Raw genomic sequence first — 13247 nt, 5'->3', positions numbered from 1 at the left:
GCTGCCCCCCAGACACCGAAACAGCCCCACAAATGAGCAGCCACGCCAAAATCCCTCATGTCAAACTGCTTTATTACATCTTAAATAACAGTACAGTGAATATAGGATCTATCTTGCATCCAGCTTCCTTGCAGTACACTGACTTTAAAATTAAATACAAAAGGTGAGGGACAGGGTGCAGAGAGCTCTACAGGGGTGCCGAGGGGGGTAGGGCTGGGGTGGGGGGGTGCCTGTCCCACTCTTTGCGGGTCCAGGGCACAGGGCACACAGGATGGTGCAAACACAGGATGGAGAAGCCGCTGCTGCCTCTACGGGAGTGCTTGGTGCGGGGAGGAGGCCTGCGCCGTCCCAACGCCACTGCTCCACACTGGACGCGCACAAAACCAGGGACGTCTGCATGTTAGAAAAATGGTCTGCCTCGGTGCAAAAGGCTGGTTCCACGGGAGAGCCGGGCTGTGAGGAATCCACAAAGGGAGGCCGGGGTCTCCATTCCCTGTACCACCCCGCCCCACCCCCCAATTCCAACAGCAATCGTTTGGAACAGGACTTATTTTTAAAGGAATAAAGAAAACAGTGAATATCCCGCTAGGTGAGTGTGTAGAGCCGCTGGCTGCACGGCTTCCGATGCGATGCGTGTGCACAGAGGAGCAATGGTTACAGCTTTAAAGAGGTTATTTCTGAAAAGAAAGAGAACATCTAAGGACTGAGTCCTATATGCACTTTTGAGCATTTCTACAGCATGCGATTCTAAGAGTAAACCCACCCGATATGGCAAACGATCAAATTTTTTAAAATTTAACTTAGAAAGTTTGAGATCATTATTTTCAAAACATTGATTTGTACATTGTTTCATACACAAATAACTGACTGACTATCCAAGCACAGGACGGGCACCTCGCTTGAGAGCAGAGGCTCCTGACGGTCAGGGTGGGGCACACGGTAGTGTCGCGCTGTTGCTGTTGTATAAACTTCCCTCCAACTTCACAAGGAGACCCAGGGTGAGATTAAAAACTGAACTGAGAAGGTAGAGAGGGCGGGTTGGGGAGCAAAGGTGCCTAACTGGTGTTCACTGTTCGTCCACGGCGCGTGCTCTGTTCCTTGGCTTCTCAGCATCACCCTTCTATGCCGTGTGTGCACACAACCATCATGTGACACGAGACGAAAAGTAAAAAAACTAGGGACTAAATGTACATCATTAACAATTCCAGAGAGGCTGCACTAGACCCTCTTTCTCTGTTTAACTACTGAACAGAAAGGAATATATTTTAAGAAGGAAATATGAATGTCTGCAAAATCCTGTTACAAACACAATCTGAAACTTAGAATCAATTACAAGATGAAGTCCTCAACTTGTTCGCCATGAACATCACAAAACAGGATCACTGATCTAGAATTCAAAGAAACTAGTAGAAAAGTGTGTCTGCCTTACAATTACACTCAAGTTTACCTTCTGGTTAACATTTTTATTATAGTATTTCCTTTTAAATTCATTCAAGACAAAAAAAAAAAAAGAAAAACAAACAAAAAAAGAAAAACAAAGACAATGGTCCCGGAAGGAATGCACGATTTGTTTTAGTTTACAGCACAGAGATTCTTCTCTTAATGGGAATTGTGCTCTTGGTTTCAGCAATAAGTGAAGGGAAAAGGTCTTGCCCTTTTGAAGTTCTGAGGGGTGCAGGGCATCCGCGTTAGTAGGGGTGGATTGGAAATGCTATCACTGTAACGCTCCAAGGTTGGAATGGTCTTCCAGTCACAGCGGCGTCCACCTGCTGCTTTAAACAGAGTTTAGAGAAACATGAAGAGAAACGGACACCCTGGTGCAGGTGCACAGTCAGTATGATGGGTGCACCCGCTCGCGGCTGAGGGCACAGGAAGTGCTCCAAGCTGACACCAATGCTCACGTGCCCACAAGTCCAGATCAACTACATCCAAATTAATCTTAGAAACCCCGACCCATAATTTCATACATAGAGCTACAAGCAGGGAGGGCACGGGGCTGCTCCTTACCTGTTGGTGTTAGTTCCAGATCTTGAGGAAGCTGTCCCAGGACCCTGTTGCCACGGCCATCCCGTCGTCAGTCACCCCCAGGCAGCTGACGCGGTTGTCATGCCCGGCCAAGACCCCTGGGAGCAGATGACAGCACGGTCACCCCTGGATCCAGCCACTCCCTGAAGCAGACCCAGAAGCCCCCAAGGTTCAGTCCCTGCCAGGCCTCAGTGGTGAGGAAAGGGCACCAGGAAGGAGAGGAAGCCTGGTCAAGTGGAAACTAAACTGAAGCTCATGCCCACACTTGTCCAAGGTGAGGAAGGGTCAGCGTGCTCCTCTCCCATGGTGGACGTGCCCACGGCCGCGGGAGGGATTCACACAGAAGGAAAACACTGGAGAATCTGGCAACGTGTCTGTTATCAAGACACGTGGATAACAGCATGACAACAAGGAACACACACAACTGAAAGGCACTAACACACACACTGAACAACCTAGGGCCTCTTGCACCGACTCCTGAGCACTCCCGACGGTAAAATGCTTAAATAAAAAATGGAACAGGGGGCTTCCCTGGTGGCGCAGTGGTTAAGAATCTGCCTGCCAATGCAGGGGACACGGGTTCGAGCCCTGGCCTGGGAAGATCCCACATGCCGCAGACCAACTAAGTCCGTGCACCACAACTACTGAGCCCGCGCGCCTAGAGCCCATGCTCCACAACAAGAGAAGCCACCGCAATGAGAAGCCCGTGCACCGCAACGAAGAGCAGCCCCTGCTCTCCGCAACTAGAGAAAGCCCGTGCGCAGCAACGAAGACCCAACGCAGCCAAAAATAAATAAATTTATTTAAAAGAAGCAACAGAGGGGCTTCCCTGGTGGCGCAGTGGTTGAGAGTCCGCCTGCCGATGCAGGGGACGCGGGTTCGTGCCCCGGTCCGGGAAGATCCCACATGCCGCGGAGCGGCTGGGCCCGTGAGCCATGGCCGCTGAGCCTGCGCTCCGCAACGGGAAAGGCCACAGCAGTGAGAGGCCCGTGTACCGCAAAAAAAAAAAAAAAAAAAAAAAAAAAAAAGAAGCAACAGAAAGCACAACAAAGATACAGCACGACAGTGAAGGCTGTAGGCTGTTCTTCATTTGTTCGTGATGCCCGGGGCCTGGTGCAGAGCACAGAATACAGAAGGCTGGTGATGGACGCTGAGGGAGGGCCTTTGGGATATCACAGAGTGAACCCCGCCCCCCCAAGACAGGCAGGGCCTCCTGTCGACACTCAGCAGTCATCAGCCAGAAAGTTCCACATTTTTCCAGAGGAATCCGAGCCACATCTCAGAGCACCCCCATGCGCCTCCTGCACTCCTCTGAGTGTCAGCAGGCACTGTCGGGGCAGAGGCCGCGGGCGCTGGGGGCACGTGGGGGAGCAGGAGAGGCAAGAGGGGCTCAATGCAGAGCGGGAAGCAGACAGACCCACCCAGAGCGGGAGGCCACGGGCTCGGAGCCACGCTCCCTTCCCCACCCTCTCCGGCACTGAAGACTCCATGAGCTGATGCTCATGGAGCATTCAGGCGCCTGAACCCCCGTCTTCAACACTGCAAGTTCTTGTCTTTTGCACAACCTGCGTTTTAATGCACTTGGGAAGGACACACCTCTCGCCTGCCTTTCACGTGTGAGCTCCAGTCTGTGCTTCCAACAGGCCCGACGGGAGGGGGGCTGTGAAGACCACGCGGCTGGCCCGTTCCTGCCCACCGTGTGCCGCACAGCGGCCGAGAACCCGCCGCCACTGGCCTGCCTCCTGTCCCCCTGCCGGGCCCACACGTCTCAGCTCGTGTCTCAGCCGGCCAGGCGCAGCTGCTGCCTACCTGCCCTGTCGGCCTTGAGGGCGTCCCAGACGTTGCAGTTGAAGTCGTCGTACCCCGCGAGGAGGAGGCGCCCGCTCCTGGAGAAGGACACGGAGGTGATCCCACAGATGATGTTGTCGTGGGAGTAAGTCACGAGCTCCTGATCCGCACGGAGGTCGAACAGCCTGCAGGTAGCGTCGTCCGAGCCAGTGGCAAACGCATTGCCGTTTGGAAAGAACTGGAGAGAGAAAGCGAACCAAGATGATTTGCAAATGCACAGAAAGAAATACTGCGAACGTAAACTGCCCGACAGCAGAGCGACTGCGGGCCCCGCACGGGGGTGGCGCGACGTGCTCGCCCTCCCCAAAGAGCCGGCTTCCCCTCCCCATTCGTCCTCCCAAGGGAGCAGCGGGAGAGTGGCCATCACTGACGGGCTGGGCTCCCTGCAGGCTGCTGGCAGCCAGGCTGAACCCGAGGAGGACGGCTCCTCGCGAGACCGGGCCCGCCTGTCACGGTGCCGGGGACAAGGGCAGGCTCCCTCAACCGCCGCGCCCCGCGCGCCCCCGCAGAGCTGGGCCAAGGGGCTCAGCCGCGGCGCTGCCCGTCCCCTGATGGGGGAAGCCACGTGATACAGTCACTGGTCACCCCAAGGCCGGGAGATACACCAGGCCTCAGCAAGGACAGATCAAGTCACAGCTAAGTATCCCACAGGGAGTTTTTTTCAATTTGACTGTATCTGCAGAGAAAAGAGAGACCATCTAATCCTGAAAACGTCTTCAAATTTGACAATGCAGCCCGTGGCTCCAGAGAAGGACTCTAACTTGCTAACGGCCGGCGAAGGGCCCCCGACCCGCACCTCGGACCCCAACTTACACAGATGGCGTTGATGTCGGACTCGTGGCCGGTGAAGGTCTGCCGGCACATCCCTTCTCGCACGTCCCAGAGTTTGGCTGAAGCATCACAAGCACCAGAGACAAACAGTCTGGTGTCCGGAGCGAGCGAAAGGCTCATGACATCGCCGGTGTGTCCAGTGAACGTGGTCGTCTGCTGGCCGGTCTCAATGTCCCACAGGGCACTGGAGCAGAGCAATGACAGCGGTCACCCCACTTGCTCAGGGGACTAGTCCTGTGACAAACGGTCCTTCAAACCCCCCAGGACTGCAGTAAACGTCTGCACTTAGTCTGCACTTAAGACAAATCTAAAACCTGTAATCCGACTTTGTTTAGAAGGGTTTGTTACAAAGCAAACGAATAAACGCAGTAAACAAACACAATACAGATGAGCACACGCCCACGGGCTTTACGGTAACTGTGATTTCCACGTCAACTCAAACACCAACAGAAGAGGGAGCCCGAGTCCCTTTCAAGGAGGGACGCATGCGGCTCCCCGCGTGGGCTCAGCGAGGGGCAGCAGGAAGCTCCCGGCTGCCATCCCAGGCTGGACAGAAAACGCGCTCCCTGCTGCTGCCAGCTCCATGCCTTCCAGGGTCCCACGGGCTGGGACGAGGAGATGACGGCCCTTAACTGGGGTCACTCAGCGGCGGCAGAGCTAAGCTCGGGCCCACAGCCGTCAGCTTGGGTGGCTACACGGAGGGCAGTCAAAGGTGAGACACAGCAGTGCCGCGAGGACAGCGTGTGCTGTTTCTGTGCTTCACCCACAGAAGCAACGCCACTGGAAGCTGCTCATTTCCCGTAAGCCTCGCAGAAAACCTGGCTCAGCCCAACCACCCAAATCCAAGCGTGCAGGGCCCCTTGTAGGGCCTGAGGGATGACAGAAGGAAGCAAGACATTCCCAGGGTCTGAAGAACATCCCTCATGAATGAAAAAGCTTTCAAAACTATCTTCTAATACAGAAATTCTTCCCCAACTGACAGTCCAGATAGATCATAAATCTTTGGTGAACCTCTGGACATACATAAAGGACACCTCATGAAACAGGACCCAGCCGGGGCACACCCTGCCCACTGCGTGGCCCGCTGGCTCCTGACTACCACATGCCTCAAAGGACCAGAATAACCCACGAGGAGAGTTTAAGCCTCAAATGATTCAACTATCTAAAGATTTAAAAGGATGTGCTTTGGTGCTTCAAGTGAAAACATTACAGAGGTTTACGCTGGTCTATCCAAAAGTAAGGTGAAACTCAAAATTAATTAGTTTGATATAATTCACGTGAAATTGTGACAAGTGACAAGTTTTTTAAAGCTGTGCTCGGAGTCCACAATGAGGCGGTGCTCACCTTAGCGAGGGACTAAAGCACACCCACTCCCCCAAGTGCTACTAAAGACAGCCTGGAAAGGTAAAATCCGCAGGGGGGGAAAGAAAAGCGGGCATTTCATGCAAAACTGTAGTTTCAAAATCAGTTCTTTGCTGTTCAAAATCCAACTCTGAGCTTTCAGATCTGCACAGCGCACCACGAACCCACCCACCACTCACTGCCACGTGTGTCTGAAGCCGCCTGGCCATTTCCAGTTAAAACGGCCTAACTGAGAACTCCCCTGCGTCTTGAGCTACGGGCCAAAGCAAGCAGCAGGAGGACAGGTCTGGCGCGCAAGTACTCACCAGGTGGTGTCTCCAGAGCTGGTAACAATCTGATTGTCATCCAGAAAACGGCAGCAGGACAGGTAACCTGGAAAACAGAGCCACACGATGGCCCCAGAATTCGAGCCCCCGACTCTATGATCTTATAAATGGAAGAACACGTTGGCAGAACAACTATGGCGGGAAGGTCCACAGCAAGGGAGACAAATACCTCGTCCACCACCCCCTGGCCCCTGCCGTGTGTGCTGCAAAGAGGAAGAAAGCAGCACAGACAACACGCACTGCCGGGCAAGAGTCAGAGCCCGGACAGGCCAGTGCAGCCCCAGGCCCAGAGGACTGGACTCCGGGTGAGCACGGCGCCCCAAGAGGCTCGGGAGGCAAGCGCACCTGTCCGCCCCTGCCCTTTTGGACACGTCGGGAGGAGCAGAGCCAGAGATGAGGATGGGCGTGGGGGTGGGTTTGTTTTCTACGGGACAAGCGCTGCTTCTGTCTTAGTGTAGGTGACCCTGAGAACTGCACGTGCAAGGTAAGCACACCTGCCCCCAGAAGGCCCAGGGGAGGGTGGCAGAGCAGCCCCTGCCCCCAGCAGGCCGGGCTCTTGCCAGGGAGAAGCATGCCTGCCAGGTCTTCCCAGGCCACACCAGAGCCACGTGTGACACTGTGTGAATCAGTAAGATCAAAGACAAAATACAGAGAGGAGGCCCACTGAAGGCTGCTGATGTGGGAAGTGTAAGAATATTGGGAAAATAAAGCACTTATCTAACATGTTACTGTACTGTCTCCCATAGAAAAAACAGAGAGAGAGAACAATTTCAAAACAGCAACTACGTGCCTAGACAAGGACCTATGGTCAAGTGCTCCCTGGAGGCCACGTCACGTCCACAGGACACCAGGGACCACACGGGCTCTCTTCCCGCTGAGTCTCAGCCTAAGTTCCGCTCCGAGAACAGCACTTACTTCCTGGCACACTCTCACCCTCGCTCAAGCCAGCCTTCTGGGAACCAGCCCTGGGACCCTCACACCCGCCATCACAGCCCTAGCCTGTCTGACTTGGGATCCCAGCAGACAGGGAGGAGCGTCGTGGAGACGGCAGCACCGCCTGGTCTCACACAGGGCCATACAGGGGCACTCCTAGGTCAACAGCACAAAGAAACACGACCTCAAAGATGACCTCTGTCCCACCTTGTGCAGGCGGTGGTCCAGCCCCAGGGAGTCCACGAGCTTCCCGCCCCAAGGACCAGAGGCTGCCGGCTACAGCCTCGGCTCTCGAGCACTAGCAACCTGCTCTGGCCTCTTCAGGGCCTCGGATGGTCAGCACACGTCAGCTGGCTGACCCTCAGGGGCCAGGCAGGCTGTGGGAAATGACCAAATCTACAAAACCACACATGGTCCCTGGGGACCACAAACGCTGTGAAGACTCCAAGACACATGCAGGTGAAAAGGAGGGGCGGGGCAGCACACACGGAGCCCGGCCTGGTCCTGGGGCGAGGGCATCTCAGGGACCTAAGAGACTGCGTGTGGAGAGCACTGGGGTGGCTTTGGTGTTCGTTTTCTAACCTCCTGTAGTTTGAGCTTTCAAAATATACACAGTTGACCCCGAACAACATGGGGGCCGGGGGTGCCAGCCTCCTTGAGGCTGAAAATCTGCACAGAACTTGGAGTCGGCCCTCATGACAGCGGTGCCTCAGTCTCCTTGGGGACGCTGCCCACCCGGGCTCCTGTGTGCTGTATTTGGAGAAAAACCTCAGGTGTAAGTGCACCAGTACAGTTCAAACCTGTGTTGTTCAAGGGTCAACCCTATCCAAATACTACTTTTCATTAGACAAAGTCAGAGCTGCTGGCTCATAACTCACTTTTTTGGTCTCTGTATTTTGTACATCGAGGGAAAAAAACAATAACCAGGTGGATATTATATTTTTTACAAAAATCTTTTTTCCTCCCAGAAAGAAAAGGTGGGAACCAGCTTTTCTTTTTATATTTATTTATGTGGCTGTGCCGAGTCTTAGTTGCGGCACGCAGGATCTCTAGTTCCCTGACCGGGGGTCAAACCCAGGCCCCCTGCACTGGGAGCACGGAGTCTTAACCACTGGACCACCAGGGAAGTCCCGGAACCAGCTTTTAAATTAGGTTAACAAACAAGTACTGAGCATCAAGACTCAACAGCCCTGAGACGGGAGCTCACCAACCACGAACACCAGACCGTCCAGCCGGCGGGCTCGGCAGCCGACTGGCTCGGCAGCCGACCCCACAAGCCCAGCGTCCCAGGAGGCCAGTGACGCCCCGTGTGCATGGGGACCATCAAGGGGCACCTGGGCTCCGGGGAAGCCTGTGGGGCCGTTCTGGCTGGGAGGTGGGCAGTGGCTTCAGAGTAGACCCGATTCTCAGCGCAGCTGCTAACCTGCAGTGCATGTTCCCGTGCGCTGGCTCACGAGCCCCAGGCTTCCCAGAGGAACTGGGATCATTCTGGAGAATTATCGGGAGGAACAGAGCTGTCTGCACATTTAAGTTCTCAATGAACGGGGGCAGTTACTGTCTTTGCTTATATAAGAGTGAGCCAATTCCCTGAAGGGGCCGTGTGAGTGTCCTCAGCAGAAGGGTGGCTGGCCCAGTGGCGCTGCTGCCTTACGAGGCCTCCAGAGGGGCAGGGAAAACAGGCCCTGACGAAAGTGGGCACCAAGTGTGGAGGTGCCAGGCCTCACGGAGACAAGTGGCAGCGGGACACAGGTGCGCTGGGGACAGCCTGGCGCGGGGACGAGCTGGCAGCAGTCCAGAGGGGAGGAGGCTTGAAGTGAGGCAGGGCAGGCGCTCAGGTCAAGGACCCGTGGGAGGGAAGGGGGACGGTCTCATGACAGGGTGTCGCTGATGGGAACCTGGGCCAGAGAGGCAGACAAGCTTACCTCCTCATCCAGAGGGCAGCTGAGCCAGACGGCAAAACCAAAGACCAACGTGCACAGACACGTGAGCCGCCGCGAGTGCTGCCCCGAACCAAACAGCGCAGCCAAGGGAACTCATCCCAAGAACATGGTTACGGCCTGAGAAGTCACTCCTTTGCAAGAACGGTATTTAACAGCCACAACACGCGCACTAGTGACAAGCCGGGAACTGCTGCAATGACCGACGACAGGGACAAATCGGCGCACCTTACAACGGAACCCTCTCCAACTCTGCAGGACAACGCTGCAGTTCTGGATGGGATTAGAAGTTAAAAACACAGAAGAAGAAATGTTACTTTCCCAGCTTTCTACGGTGAATCACGCCGGCAGTCTTAGCCCAGCCAGCACCTGGCGGAGGCGGGGGCAGCTGGCTGGGCGGGGAGGGAAAGCCGCCGACCCGCTCGGAGGTGCACAGGGGAGCGGAGACCGGGAGCAGAGGGTGCGTTCTCTGAGCAGCTCCGTGAAAACAAAAGAGAGACAACGAAGTAACATGAAGGCCTGCGAGTGAGGAAACGCCACCCCAAAGAGACAAACCCAGAAACTGCTGATGCCAAAGGACAAGCACCCAGCAGCAGGCCGGGTGCATCCGTCCACCCGGAGGTTCACGCATCCTCTCAGGCTGAATGCAGGCACAGCCAGGACCCGTGGCCAGCCTGGGAGAGGGGGCTCTTGCTGCTGGGGGGCTGAGCCGGCTGGAGGGAAGCCCAGAGGGTAGCTGAGCCGGCGGCGCAGTCCGTGAGGTCAGGAAGTGCGCAGTGGGATCTGAGTTTCCCAGACTGCGACCACAGAAAGCCTAAAACTGCTGCCACGTTAACTAACCGCCAAAGAACAGGGCGCCGCAGAGCAGCTCAGTGTGGCCCGAAGCAGAACTGTGGGGCACGCCTCTCCTCCCAGAGCGGGGCCTGCTGGCGCCTGTCAGGAAAGAAGCAACTAACAGGCCAGGGGGCCCGTCCACTGTGCTTTCACGTGCATTCAAGCCCCGGGCAGCATGGACAAATCATCCCTGGAAGACGAAATTTTAGCCACCGCAAGGGCTTCTGGCAAGAGTACAAGGCAGTCATGTCACCCCCAGGAAACCTCTGGCTAAATTCTTGACCATGGTGATCTCAGATAGGGTAAATGTGTCTGCACTGCGATGGGAGGTTTAGGAAAGGAGAATGAGCTTTTAGGGTATTACTAATTTCTCAAATATACTACCTAATGCCTTTGTATTATTATTTTCACCAAGAGAGCACTCAGCAAGTTTTATTCTATACGTAATATATTCATAGTAAGAGCAATAATGATAAATGTTCCGTCTCAATCGTTGTGAATTCATTCCATTAACCATTTCCAGAGGGCATCCTTTACTCCTTAAGATAGAAACTTAAAAGGCAAAACACCAGAAGATAGAACGCCATCTGATGTTTGCTCTCTCAAGTATTGCTAGCGTTTCCAAAGCCTGGGTGGCCAACTCTAGAGAAGGAAGCTTCTGTTTGTTCCATATGGGCCCTTGTATTTTCTGGAAACAACAGCAACACAAAACTGACCACCAAGAGCCTCTCTCCTGAAACTGAGCGCAGAGGCTCGACTCCCGCCCTCACTCCATCAGACACCATCTGAGGGCTCAGGGAGACCGCTGAGAAGAGCACCAAGGTGGGTTTTCTGCGCAACTGAGTTTCTAAGACTCTACGACAAAATGTCCCAACCACAGCTTAACAGAGAGCTCTCAACTTAAGGCTCAGGCCAGAGAGAGATGCCTGAGTGATGAGCACTAATGTCATCAGACGGAGGCTTAGAAGGACTGAGACAAGATGCAGACCGCACATCCTCAGATCTTGAACCCACTAACCATTCACACCTTTACCCCCCGACTAAAGTGATGCTATTTGAATTTACCAAGTTTTAACCTTTATTGATTTGAAGCTGAATTATGTATCATGTCTGAAGAAAGTCACGAATACTCTTAAGAGGCCAGATGTTTAAAAAAACACTACCACTCTACTCCCAAAGAAGTAAAATTTCATGATACATGAAGGAAACAAAGTTTCGAAAACATTCTAATACTAGATTTATTTTTTTGTTTCAGCAAATAAAGTGTTAAAAAGATTTAATTAAAAATGGAAGTCCATACACTGAATCTGATAATAAGGGATCGATAAACAGTAAGAATGTGTTTTTCAATGTGCTGTGAGTTCATCAACGCTATAAGCAAAGTGCTTTAGGAAGGGTGCTCACTGGACAGAACCCCCAGTTTACAAGGATGGGGCAGGCAGCCTAGGCTGGGTTCCGAGAAGGGGGGTTCCCAGCCCCAGGAGCAACCTTCCCACAGAAACCACCATGAGCTCTGGACAAATATAAAAACAAAAACCTGAAAGCACTGGAAGCAGAAGCAGACAAACCGGAGGGGAGCCTGCACTTGGGAGAAGAGAAAGGCACTGGGTGAGCTTGTTTTTCAACAAGCTTGCTTGTCCTGTGCCTGAGGGCAGGCCCCCTCTTGCAGCCACATCTCAGATGCAGATCTATGGCCCAGCCTTCTTGAACAGCCAGTAAATAGGGTTCTGGTCAACCACAACTGGAAAGTGCAAGAAGGAAACCTGGAAAGGAGAAAGCCACAGAAGGCCCTAAAAATCACACACCTACTGCCCCAACATCTGTCCAAACCACACAGGCAAGACAGCTGCTCCCACACGGCTGTGTGGCTGCTCCCAACGGAACAAAATGGCAGGGCTTCAGGGGAACAGAGTCTGCACAAAGCCCAGGACACAAGTCAAAATCACTAGATATACCAAGAAGCAGGAAAATGTCGCCCATATTCAAGAGAAAAGAGCCACCAAGACCAAACCTCAAGGGATTAGTTGCTAGAACTGGCAGGTAAGAATTTTAAAGCCAGCTCTTAGAACTATGCCCAAGGATCCTAAATATGCTCATCATAAATGAACAGGAAACGTCAGCAGAAAAATAAGAACTATTTTTTTAAAAAAGCAAACGAATTCTAGAACTGAAAAACAGAACATCTGGCATATACGGCTTGCTGGGTAGTCTTAACAACACACTGGAGGTGACAGAAGTCACGTGTACTGGATGACAGCTCTGGGGAAGCAGGAGACGGAATAAACAAGAATAGAACCATAGGAACCTAAGAGACGATGCGAACATGCACCCACTGGAGTACAAAAAGACAGAGAACAAAGAACAGAAAATGGATTTCTAATATTTCCCAAATTTAGTGAAAGACAAAACTTTACAAATTCAAGGTGCTAAAGCACAATAAACAAAGAAAGTCACCCCAAGGCACATCACAAACTGTTAAAAAAACGAAGAAAAATCTTAAAAGTGCTGAAAGAAAATAATACCAACCCAGAATTAAATATATCCAGCAAAAACTTCTTCAAGAATGCAGGATAATCGACATTTTCAGATAAATGAAAACAGACAGAATTCACTGCTAGGAGACCTGCACTCACAGTAAGAAACGGTAAAGCAAGTTCATCAGGCTGAAGGGAACCCGAAAAAAGCTCACGTCTTCAGGACGTGATGGTAAAGATTTGAGTGAACGTAAAAGACGATTCAAACTTCTTCAAGTGGCTAAGAACATTTAAAGGAAAAAAACAGAACAATATGTTGTGGGGCTTAGAACACATGGAGATGCAACACCTACAAAAACTTCATGAAGAATGAGGAAGGGCAGAAAATGGGCATTTACGGCCACAAGATTCTCGTATTTCATTTAAATGGATACACTATAACTCTGAGTGCACCGTGAAAATCATGAATGTACACTGCAATCCCTACATAACCCTTTTTTGGAGGTAACCAGAAAAGCCAACAGATAAAACCAAAATAGAATTCTAAAACATCAAGTAACCCAAAAGAAGGCAGCAAAGGAGAGCACACCATAAAGCGAGAGAGCCAAATCCCACTGCACCCACACTGCATGAAACAGAAATGAACCCCATACTATTCGAAAGGCAGAGACACTTAG

The 13247-nt window shown here is 52.6% G+C and overlaps 1 protein-coding gene across 5 annotated transcripts in view; it reads right to left on the bottom strand.

The window, feature by feature from the left end:
• Positions 1-53: 53 nt before the first annotated feature.
• Positions 54-13247, bottom strand: part of GNB1 (G protein subunit beta 1) — a 92425-nt gene continuing 79231 nt past the window's right edge. For 3 of the 5 annotated variants that reach the window (XM_022598334.3, XM_022598337.3, XM_022598336.3), the window contains 5 exons: positions 6372-6438; positions 4687-4888; positions 3835-4051; positions 2008-2123; positions 54-1769 (listed from right to left, as the gene is read on the bottom strand). In XM_022598334.3, the coding sequence (XP_022454042.1) occupies positions 2017-2123; positions 3835-4051; positions 4687-4888; positions 6372-6438 (593 nt within the window). In that variant the 3' untranslated portion in view covers positions 54-1769; positions 2008-2016. Of the gene's footprint in view, positions 1773-2007; positions 2124-3834; positions 4052-4686; positions 4889-6371; positions 6439-13247 lie in introns of all 5 variants that reach the window. The other 2 variants (XM_022598335.3, XM_089902058.1) reach the window with 2 other exon arrangements.

The sequence above is a fragment of the Delphinapterus leucas genome, chromosome 1 (genome assembly GCF_059928025.1).
Source record: "Delphinapterus leucas isolate spDelLeu-1000000601 "Yukka" chromosome 1, BTC_Dleu_Yukka2, whole genome shotgun sequence".
Lineage (NCBI taxonomy): Eukaryota > Metazoa > Chordata > Mammalia > Artiodactyla > Monodontidae > Delphinapterus > Delphinapterus leucas.
Note: the sequence above shows the minus strand (reverse complement) of the source record. Positions and strands in the feature narration are given on the sequence as shown.